Here is an 11882-nt window from a genome sequence, read left to right on the forward strand (position 1 = left end):
GTCTCTGTCTTCTACGTTTGAGCCAGTTCTGTATCCAAATGGCTAGTTCTCCCTGTATTCCATGAGATCTAACCTTGCTAATTAGTCTCCCATGGGGAACCTTGTCGAACGCTTTACTGAAGTCCATAGATCACATCTACTGCTCTGCCCTCATCAATCTTCTTTGTTTGTTACTTCTTCAAAACCTTTCCTCCCATTTGGACTTCGCTTTTCTGATTATCTTTTGGGATGTTTGCAGTGCTGTCCACTATGAAGACCAATGCAAAATATTGGTTTAAATTATCTGTCATTTCCCTGTTCCTATTATAATTTTGTGTGGTGCATCTTCTAGGGGTCCCTTATTTGCATTAGCGACTCTCTTTTCATGTACTACATTTGTTTCAAGTTTGTCCCCTTAATCAATTTTCTCCCTTTTTTAATTAGCTTTTTTAGTCACTTGTTCCTAAAGCTTTGCCAATCCTCTGTCTACCACTAGTTTTCACTGCTTAATTTGCCTTGATGTTTGATTACATACTCTCCTTAGCTGCCTTTGTTAACAATGTCTGATTAATCCTTCTCAGCAAGCCCTCCTTTTTGATTGGAAAAAATGTTGCTGAGTGCTATGAAATATCTACTTAAATGTCTTCCACAGCTCCTTGACTGATCTTCTGTTCGATTTTTTTTGTTCTTGTTCTTCACACCTTTTGTAATTGCCCTTATTCATGTTGAGGACACTTATCTGAGACCCGAATTGCTCTCACTCAAGCTGAGTTTGAAACTCTACTCTGTTGTGATCTCTACTCTCGAGAATCTTTAACTAGGACCTCATTGTACATTACTGGTCTGTTCCCAGATGGGTTATGTAGTGTGATGCTCTAAGAAACATGCACTCTATAAAGTTGCCTTCTCAGTTATCTTGCCCATCTCATTTGCCCAGTCAGTTTGCAGATTAAATCCAGCTAAGACAATTGTAGTCTCCTTGAATTCTTCCATTCCTCCAAGGCATTCCCTCCTCTCACCCCAATGGCACCTTCCTATGCAATCACAGAAGGTGCAACACCTGCCCATTTACCTCCTCCCCCCTCACTATCTTAAACTCCAGATGCACCTTCCAGGTAAAGCAGTGACTTACCTGCACATCATCCATCTAGTCTAATGAATTCACCATGGTCTGCTTTACATTGGAGAGACGAAATGGAAATAGGGCAGCCGCTTTGCAGAAAACCTACATTCTGTCTACAAAAATGAACTTCCTGCTGCCTGCCACTTCAACACACCATTGTGTTCCCTGTCCAACGTCTGTCTCAGGTTTGCTGGAGTGTTCCAGCGAATCGAACACCATTGGAAGAACAGCATTTCATTTTCTGCTTACCTTCAGGACTTGACATTGCTGTCTAACTTATGCCATCTGTTGTCAGACCCATGCAGTCCAAAACTGTGACTCTAGGAATTCTTGTGCTGCTTCTTCCTTGGTAAGATTGAGTTCTGATTTGTACCTGCACTTCAATTTTAACTCTGTGAAGCAAACATTTAAAAATTTGAGAGCATGTTTGCTCAGGTACTTGATAGATTCAGTACTGAAGAGTTATTTCAGAATTAAAATGTAAATTGTCAAAGCAAAAGTGAATAACAATGTGTGAGATAAAAGATATGCTGCTTACATTTTGATTCAAAGCTGGAAAGTAATTTCAGTCGACCAAAGATGAATCTTTATCCAACTCTTCATTGTTTGAAATTGTTAAAATTGCACCTAAAATGTGCTTTTCACTTTGTGCTTTTCAGGTCTGGAGTTTGCTTACTCAGCTGCCCCCAAGTCAATGCAAAGTGCTATCATGGGCCTATTCTTCTTTTTTACTGGAGTTGGTTCCTTTGTTGGGTCAGGGCTTTTAGCCCTAGTATCTGTTGATTGGATTGGATGGATGAACTGCAAGAGTGATTTTGGTACGTAAATATGTTTTGATGCCAATAGATTAGAGCTTTTAGTGTATACTAACTTACCTAAATATAAGAATACATTTATACAAAAATAGTCCCAAGATTAGTTTTCCAAAGCAATGGAAGAGTTTTTTAAAAACTGTATATCTAGTTAACAACATATATAGTAGAGCAATGAAATATAATTATTTCATTGTTTTTCATATTGAAAAACATTTGATGGAGGCAGCCTGAAATGCTGCTGGGAAGAGTGCCAACATTTTGACCTCGTGACACTGAAGGAACAATGGTATTTCCAAGTTAGGATGGTGACTGGCTTGGAGGGGATCACGCAGGTTGAAGTGTTCCCAGGTTACTGATGCCCTTGTACTTTTGGATGGCAGTGGTCATGGTTTGGAAAGTGCTATCTGATGAGTCGGGGTGAATTTCTACAGTACATCTTTTTAGCTAGCAAATGCTACTGCTTCTGAGCATTAGTTGTGGAGGGAGTATTTGTTTGTGAACATGGTACCAGTCATGTAGGCTGTTTTTGTTCTGGATGGTATCAAGCTTCTTGAGTATTGTTGAGTTGCACTCAACCAAGCACGCTGGAAGTATTTCATCATACTTCTGACTTGTGTCTTGATGGCAGGCAGATTTTGGATAGTTGGGTGGTGAGTTACTTGCGACAGGATTCCTCGCCTCCAACCTGCTCCTTTAGAATCTAAGGCTGGTCCAGTTCAGTCTTGAGTCAATGGTTTCTGTTAGTGGGAGATTTTGTGATGATTGATTACGCCATTGAATATTGAGGGATGATGGTTAGATTCTCTTTTATTGGAGATGGTCATTGCCTTGCACTTGTGTGGTGCAAATTACTTGCCACTAGCTACATTTGAAAAGACTGCATTGGCTGTGAAAAGTTGGAGTGGATTCGTTTTCGTGCATTTCAAATGCGCAAATCATTAATTACTACTTATAGTTGCAGTGAAGTGATTCCGACCAGGCTAATTATTGTTTAGTTTTTGGTTAACATATTTTCAAACACCTCGTCTCATTATAAAAGGTGTAAGTGATTCCTTGAAGTTGATAAGTGAGTAACAGAGGCATTGACTATTTAATAACAGCCAGCATTCTGGCTTATTGGTATCTGATATGTTCAACTTGATTCTGTCAGTAGGTCAACTGATTATTAATAGTCATATAAAATAACAGGAAAAATTAGCAGTGATACATATTAAAAAGACAGTTTGGCTGTGTTTTGTGTTAAAGGTGTCTTAACTTAGATAATTGTTTTTTTTTCCTAACAAGACCATCTGTGATCAAGTATAACCACACAATGATTTATTGAAAGTTTAAACGCAGCACAACCCTATAGAGTAAGCAAATGATTCTCAGTATTTGCATTTCTGACTAGTTGTCTCCCATGTTTATATATACATATTTTCCTATTTGATTTGAGAAAACATTAAGAATGTCTTTTTGCTTTTGTTCTTAACTATGCTTGTCAAATAATATTTGATCATTGAAATTAAATGCCAATAAGAATCATTCTGTCTGGCATAAGATACAAACTAATGGGATGTTAAATTATGCTTTCACCAGGTTTTTGAACTAAATCCAACTACTGTGAATGGCCAATATTTACTAATCAATAGCAAATAAATTAGATCAAAATAAATTCCAAAGGGTGAGGATACAAAAAGTGAAAGACTTCCATACTATATGCACTCTATAAAAAGATAAGGCATTGACAATTTTATGAAACAAGTGGACAGATTAATCCAAGACAAAACATTGGTTCCAACAATCTTCATTCATTCAGTTTGTTAAAGGGCTCATGAAATTCCTACATGATAGATGTAGGATGCAAGCAAGTATTGATTCATTTAAAAGTGGAAAGTTGAAAACTGTAGACAGAAATAACTTATTTAATTTTTGTTTTACATTTCACATTCAAGAGAAGGCAAAGTCATTCTTTAAATTTTCAGAAACAACAAAGGCTGGGGAATGTAGTATTTGCATGTAAATATGGTAAATAGTCTAAAATAATTCTTAGTAACAATAATAGTGCAAGTAACTCAAACCAACAGTTTTAGTGATTAATAAAGCTGGAGTTAACCTCAGTTTAACGGTCATTTTGTGCATTCGAAATCAATGAACCACTTTTTAGCTTTTACCACATGAGCATAAGACTGAGAATGAAGTTCAGATAGACCTAGAATCCATAGAGCAATATGATTAATATTTTAGATTAGATTACTTACAGTGTGGAAACAGGCCCTTCGGCCCAACAAGTCCACACCGCCCCGCCGAAGCGCAACCCACCCATACCCCTAACCTATGGCTACGGGAAATTTAGCATGGCCAATTCACCTGACCTGCACATCTTTGGACTGTGGGAGGAAACCAGAGCAGACACAGGGAGAACGTGCAAACTCCACACAGTCACTCGCCTGAGGCGGGAATTGAACCCGGGTCTCTGGCGCTGTGAGGCAGCAGTGCTAACCACTGTGCCACCGTGCCGCCCATTTGTTACACTGAAAGCCTGTGGGAGAATGTCTTGAGAGATGTTCCAGTTTGGACAAACAAAGTTCATTAAATAGTTTCACATGAATTCTGGAAACTGATATCTTGAACTTCAATTGTGGTGGTTTGCCAAAAATGCTACTGGTCTAGTGTAGCATAGGCATGATGGATGAATTTATAGTTGATTTTCTGAAAACATTTGATGATTGTTCAACTAACTTCAGTAGCATCTGGATAATAAGGTAACTGGACCAAAGGGTAACAGATTCAAAGGCCTGAATTTCCATTTTCCAATAGTGGTGAACACAGAGGTTTAACATGATGGAAGGACTCACCTGTACTACAGCCTCAGGTGAATTTGCTTACACTGAAATCCAGAAGTGGGGGTGATAGTTCTGTCTTTCCTGTGTTTAAAGCAGCTGGAATGATTAGTTTGGAAACTTTGGCTTGTTGCCCTCAACTTGAACTTGTTTGTTTGTTTGTTCGTTTGTTTCTGTACGCGATGATGATACTAATAATCACCAGTTATAAATTGAGGAGTCCGCTCTCCAAATGTTTGTTTACTGTGTCAAGATAAGCAGATGGTGATTATGGTTGTTAATTGTGAACAAAAGTGTTTCAAGAACTGGCGGTGGTGGATGGAGTGGCAGAACAGAGGGGTCAGAGAAGCTGTAGATGTTCGAGGGAAGGGGTGTTTGGAAGACATGAATTTTGCAGTTATTTTCTTTTTGGCCTGGACCACCTTCTTGGGGGCTGAGAGCCACACTTGCCACTAAGTGGAATGTCTAGGTCAAAGTCAATGAATCTAAAATTGAGTTGTGGAAGCAAGGAACAAATGAAGGAGTATGTATTAAATTGAATGATGAAGTAGCATGCAGACCCAAACATTATATCAAAGAAAGAACAATAGCCTCTTTCATATGTGGTTTTACATCTACTGGACACCCCAAAACATTTCACAGCCAATTAACTACCTATGAAGTATAGAGTTTGTCCAGCATTCAAATTGCACATTGCCATATTGTACGAAAAGGAGTGAAATAAATAATCATTTACAGAGGAACCACAATTATCCGAATGAGATGGGCAGACAGTATTTCGTTTGGATAATTGATTATTTGGATAATCGGTTTGACCTTAAACAAGGGAAGCCACACTGAGCGAACACTGCTATACTGGCGAGTTTGTTTAAATCTATAATTTTGATGAGTCAACTATGCAAACAAACTAATGTTTGCATTCTGCAAATTGTAGGTTAAACTGAGAAGGACTAAACCTTTACCATCACATTAATATGAAATCCCAGCATTAAACAAGGTCCCGAACAGCTTCCACAATCACAAGAGCATTTGTCAGCTTCCGTGAACTCAGTGTTGCGCTAGAAAGACAGAAACACTGCCTCGCACATGTGTTTACGTCATCTGCCTTTTTTTTGTCATGAATGGTCCGGTAAAGTGACAGGATTTGTAACTAACCTTTACGTAAAAAATATCCAGTTGCTGATGCATGAAGTGCTTGTGTTTCTTTGTTTTTGCTATCATTTTCACTGTTCTTCAGTATAGGTAAATTGAATACACTTACCTCTTTGATGTAATGTTTTTATGGGACCTTGAGATGTTGTTTGGATAATCCAAAATTTGGATAATCAAGGTTCTTCTGTAATCAGTTTTGGTGAAGCCCATTGAAGGGTAAATGCTGACCAGAAGAACTGAGGACTCTTTTTTATTTTTGAATTGTGCTTTCTGATCTGTTAGGTTCAGCTGACTGGACAGACAGGCACTGTCCCTCTTTAGCCATTTATACACAAGGCAGCACTCTCAACCACATAGCGTTCTCTTAGTGCTGCACTGGCATTGAAGCCGAAATTGTGTGCTCAAGTATCAGAAATAGGGCTTGAAGTAATGACCTTCTGAATCCAAGCCAAACGTCCTACTGCCTAGTCAAGATGATTATATAATAAAGTTGTCAGCATTAGCAGATGAGTGAAGTTAAAAAAAAAGTACTGAATCAAAAACATATAAAGTGTGAACTACCCAATAGGTCACCATTATCTGTAGACAGATAAGTTACAAATCTGAAGTGATTATGTAGTTTTGTATATGTAAGGGGGTATATCACATCAATTGTATGACACTATGATCTTTTGCTATAAATTCTGTGGTCCTATGATACTGCCTCACTAGCTACCTGATGAAGGAGCAGTGCTCTAAAAGCTAGTACTTCCAGAAAAACCTGTTGGACTATATCCTGGTGTTGTGATGTTTAACTTTATAAGGGTCAAGATAATAAAAATTGTAAAGAAAGTACTGTAATACCATGAGTGTACAGTCTCCATCACTTGTCTTCTCCTTTTGCTTCTGCATTGTCGTCATAGGCATTTCTAATTCTACCTGGAGCTTTGTAAAGCTCTTACAGTCTTACCACAATTGGCAAAATGCTTATTATACTTGTCAGGCTGAAATCTATATCTGTACCTTTCTCACTGTGAATTTAATTTCTCCAGTCATCATCTCACCAGTTTCTGGACTTCATCCTATATGAAATTGAATTTACCTAAAACTCCCTTATCTACATATTATTTCTGTCTCCATTTCACTTGGACTGGAAATAGATTAGACAGCTGCATAATAATTTGTGGTGAAAATATTCAGTAGCTTATACATGGAATGCTTTAGGGTATCTGCCAATATCAGAAAACAAAGACAATTGAAACAGCAAGAACTAGATTTATGTCAAGGCTGTATTGGAATGAAAATCAAAAGAAAAGTAACTATTCCAATTAAATATCATGCTAGATAAATGAGTATGCAATCTTTTTTAATTCCCATTCCAAAAAGATTGCAATACCATAAGCATTCCTATTTTGTCTATCTGTAGTACTTGTTTAGTAACAGACAGGTTTTGCTTGCAGGTGAATTATTTCATTGTTATTATATGATTTTGCAACTGAATCACTCAACAACTGACTCGACTTGCAGCTTATAATTTTTTTAATAAGCCAAGCAATTTTTTTCCTGTTTTCAAGGTTACAAATGTTGATCATTAGTAAGTTATATTAACGGTTACTTACTACCATATTTTAAATTTAATTTTTTTATACACATTAATCTAGAAATGTAGAGTGTATAAAATGACAATGTTTTTATGGGAAAGGTCCTACACAATCTAACATGAATTATATTTCTCTATTAAAACCCACTTAAAATTCTTAAATTTAAAACACCACTTTTCAGGAATACAACAATGCTAAGTAAGGACTTATTACAATAGGTTGCAGACACATGAAGTGGTGGATGAGGGTGGGAAAAAAGGACAAAAGGGAAGGTCTGGACTCAGGAAAGGTTAAATAACAAAGGTACAGGTCTAACGGAAATGTTAATGGGACAAGAAAAAAACAAAAGACATGAATATAGAGAGAATGGCAACTTTAACTGCAGTTTAAAAGCAAAACGAGTAGAATAAAGTGGGCAGAAGGACTGTAAGGGCAGGGGAACGTTATGCTTCACGTTCTGTACAAGGAAGTTTCAAACTTAGCAGGAATGCTCTTCCTTGGCTAATGCAGGGACAGAGAGATCTTAATGGCCTAATAACTAATTCCTTCCCCTCTCATGCAGGCACTTAGTAGCACTCCGTAAACCTTCACTGGGAGAAGCCAGCATCAGAAGTCCTCAGTTCCATCTCCATTATGAGGAGGAACCTACCAAACACTCAGGATGTCGAGGCTTCTATCTGCACCCTTCACCAGAACAGAGACTTTCACCTTGGTGAGCTCTCTATCCTGGTTAGACTCGGGGCACAATCTTGTGAATACATCTGCAGCTGGTGAAGGAAGCAATGCCCCAAATCGCTGGCACTCGGAGGATTGCCAGAACCAGGCACCTGCTCAGTCCCAGGCAGAAGGTGATCCAACAGCCTCCACCAGCAATTGATTATTGTATAATAGACACAGGAACAGTGGCAGGATTACTGGAGATGTCTGTAAGCTGGATGGAAGGACGCAGAAATCCACCAATACTACCAGTAGCTTGCTGGCTCCAGTATAAACCAATCTGGCTCTCTCCATGGACAGGTTGGTAACCACCATGGAGGCCCAGGTGCAGCTTGGTCTGATTGCTGCATATGCATGTGAGCTTGTGTTCTATTGCTTTATCCATAGATGTTCAACATTAGTGCAAGGCAAGAGGAGAATGAGTGACCTTGACCTCGTTCAAGGTGCCCCCTCCTTTCAAGGAGATTGAGGGGTAGTAGTGTAGGTAGGAGTTGCCATATATAAGCAACCTTCCAAAATTACTTATCCTGATGCTCTAGAGGTGCCCAACCCTCCACCTCCCCCTTGCTTGTGATCCTAAAGTCTGCAGTTTAAGCCAAAGAGAGAGAACTTGCATCGAAGCAGGAAATTCTCAGCAAGCCTGGGTTGACTAGGCTCAAAGGCTTAAGAACCACTGTCCACTTTTCAGGCCAGCTACAGAATAGACTCCCCCACACTCCTGCAGACATTGGGATTGCATCAAACATTGTGGGAGGATTAAAAAGAAAATAATTTAATGAGGCACATGGGTGGCAAAGATGAAATGTCATGGTATATAACTTTTTTGATTTTAGTAAATATCTTCACTCACTCTGTTTAAAATGTGTGCTGTAGTGTAATTTTTCCTGTCAGATCTGATTTAAGGTACACAAATCAGATGAGCAGCCTGCTCTCTCAAGTAATTTGACTCCTTGACTGGAGTCAACCTCTGTATTGTGATCCTTGGATATTATGTTGATCACTACAACCAAGGTGTTGCACTTTGTTTGATCTCAGAATTGTCCACACTGAAGTGCAGAATTGTTTGAGGGCCTGTACACACCATTCCAAACATACACCAGCTTTGCGAGGGAGACCATGGAATCAATGATTCCACGCATCTCTGGAGTGAAAGGTTCATTCTGTCAGGTTTTCAAAGAAGCATACTGTCTTTTGAGGCTTGGAGATATACAACTGGAAGGTCAAAGGTCTACTCTCCCATATAGCCCTCTTGGTCTGCTGAGAAAAGCTGCCTGAAGTCATGAGTTAAACGCTGTCCTAGAGGATGAACAACCTCAGAATATTACTAAGACTACTTGGGCAGCATCTTCCGAACCCATGATTACTGCCACCTAGAAAGGCAAGGGCACCAAATACACAGGAATATCACCATCTACAAGTCCTCTCCAATCCACTTCCCATCCTGACCTGAAAACATATCCATGTGCGTTCAATGTCCCTGGGTCAATATGCTGGGACTTTGCTACTCATGGCACTGTGGATGTTCCTACATCAGATGGACTGCAGAGTTCAAAAACGCCGCACGGCGCTGCCTTCTCAAGGATAGTTAGGAATGAACTGTAAATATTCAACCAGCCAGCGAAGTGTGAATTCTTTAAATTTAGAGTCTTCGGGGAGAAAAATGGGAATACTTTCCCACGTCATTTCATGTTTTCATTCTCTGTATTATTGTTACTTTCTCACCATTGTTCACACCGTACCAAGGAGGGGAGAATTTTGCCCATAGTCTAACATGCATGTTTATTGTTGGCATATGAAAATACAAAATACCTAAGCTTTTGCAATTTGAGTTGTTTTGATGGTGAATAGGGCTTTTAGACATAATTAAACTTGGGCTGATGTAAGTTGGGTACTTGGTTCTGCCAAAAACAGTTGGGAAGAGAACTGCCAAGCCAGCATGTGGAGACTGCTCGAAAAATAGCTTTCTTAAAGGTACCTTTATCGATCAGTAACCTGTAAAGGACAATCCCCAAGAAGACGAAAAGAAGACCGAAATACAGAGAAGAATCGAAAACTGCCTGATTTTGAGATAAGAAGCTTTTGTTTTGTAAGTCTTAATCGGGGGTTTTATCTGACTAGTATTATTAAAGGGGAAGGTAAAAGATAGTTTAGAGGAAGCAGTTGTAAATAGTTAGTTAATCTTTCACTGTTCTACTTTAAGAAGTAAAGTTGTTAATTTTTACTTTAAATAGTTCTTGGCCTTGAATTTCCACAGATTACTGCATGGGATAAATCTTTTGTGTTACTGCTTTAAATTAAGCAGGAGTATTTACCTGTGTTGGAACAATATGCATGGCCTTCAATTTATCTCTGCTTTCCTTCTAAATTTATTACCTGACACACATTTTATTCCATGAAGTTAGAGCATGAAATTAAATACAGTCTCCACTAACTTGTGTGCTCGTACTTTCTATTAGGAATTTCACAACAGGGTGCAACACACTAATTCAGGAAAGAGGCTACTGGCAATCATTTATTGTCATGATCAGATGCCCTTTATGAATATCAAGGTGCATTGAATTGCCTTACTGTATTTGAAATCAGTTCAGTCATGAGATTAATTGAACAGTAACATGTGGTCATTTGAGGCAGCTCTCACAATATACCAGCAATTCAACATCTCCTAAAATGATGGATTTTTTTTTTAAAGTTACTTCATGGGATGTGGGCATCCCTGGCTGAGCCAGAGTTTATTGCCCATCCGTAATCGCTCTTGGGAAGGCAGTGGTGAGCTGCTGCCATGAATTGCTGCAATTTATTTGGAGTAAGTAGCCCTGCTATGCCAACAGGGAGGGAGTTCCAGAACAATGACCAAGTGACAGTGAAGGAATGGCGATATATTTCAAAGTCAACATGGTGAATGGCTTGGAGGGGAACTTGCAGGTAGCAGTGTTTCCATGTAACAGATGCCCTTGTCATTCTGAAAATAGTCACAGATTTGCACCTCATGTTGTAGATAGTACCCAGCTGATACTGAGCATTAGAAGTGGAGGGAGTAAGTAGTTATGGATGTGATGACAATCAAATAGCCTGCTTTGTCTCGGTGGTTTAAAGTTTCTTAAGTATTGTTGGAGCTGTACTCCACAATGCGTAGCGTGTCTACTGTCACACTCCTCACTTGTGTCTTGAGGAGATTTGGAGGTGAACAGGTTTGGGAGGTTTGGAGGTGAGACTCAAACTGCAGAATTCCTAACCCCAGGCCTACCTTTGTAGCCACAGTGCTCACATGACTAGTCCAGTTCAGTTGCTAATCATCACATCCCCAAAGATTTTGGTAATGGGTAATTTAGTGATGGCAATGCCATTAGGATCTCCAGAATGCTTCCCATATGTTTGAAGATTGCATGTGCAGGACGTGTTTTTAGCTGGAGCAAATGCAGGTTTTGAAGCTCAAAGGGCAGCTAGTGTACCTTGCAGTACATCTATGAGGCTGTGACCCTGAATGCTGCATTGATAGTGAATTTCTGGATATGGTCATCTCACAGTTTAAGCTTTTTTAGACCAGGAATGTGTGAATTCCAGGCAATCGGAGGACCATCCAAGTATTACAGGAGTTTCCTGAGTGCATCACTCTTGCGCGCTCTCTTTCTCTCCTTCGCGCTCTCCCTTTCGTTCGCGCTCTCCCTTTCGTTCGCGCGCACCCTTTCGTTCGCGC

At 39.4% G+C, this 11882-nt stretch overlaps 1 protein-coding gene across 5 annotated transcripts in view; it reads left to right on the forward strand.

Annotated features, from left to right (window-relative positions):
* The window catches only part of slc15a4 (solute carrier family 15 member 4), a 228407-nt gene that overhangs the window by 60702 nt on the left and 155823 nt on the right, over positions 1-11882 (forward strand). Inside the window, exons 7-8 of one of the 5 annotated variants that reach the window (XM_043715791.1) lie at positions 1762-1920; positions 9224-9270. In XM_043715791.1, coding sequence (XP_043571726.1) covers positions 1762-1920; positions 9224-9255 — 191 coding nt within the window. In that variant the 3' untranslated portion in view covers positions 9256-9270. Of the gene's footprint in view, positions 1-1761; positions 1921-3201; positions 3228-5673; positions 5715-8033; positions 8057-9223; positions 9271-11882 lie in introns of those variants that run through there. The other 4 variants (XM_043715793.1, XM_043715794.1, XM_043715792.1 and 1 more) reach the window with 4 other exon arrangements.

The sequence above is a fragment of the Chiloscyllium plagiosum genome, chromosome 25 (genome assembly GCF_004010195.1).
Source record: "Chiloscyllium plagiosum isolate BGI_BamShark_2017 chromosome 25, ASM401019v2, whole genome shotgun sequence".
Taxonomy (NCBI): domain Eukaryota; kingdom Metazoa; phylum Chordata; class Chondrichthyes; order Orectolobiformes; family Hemiscylliidae; genus Chiloscyllium; species Chiloscyllium plagiosum.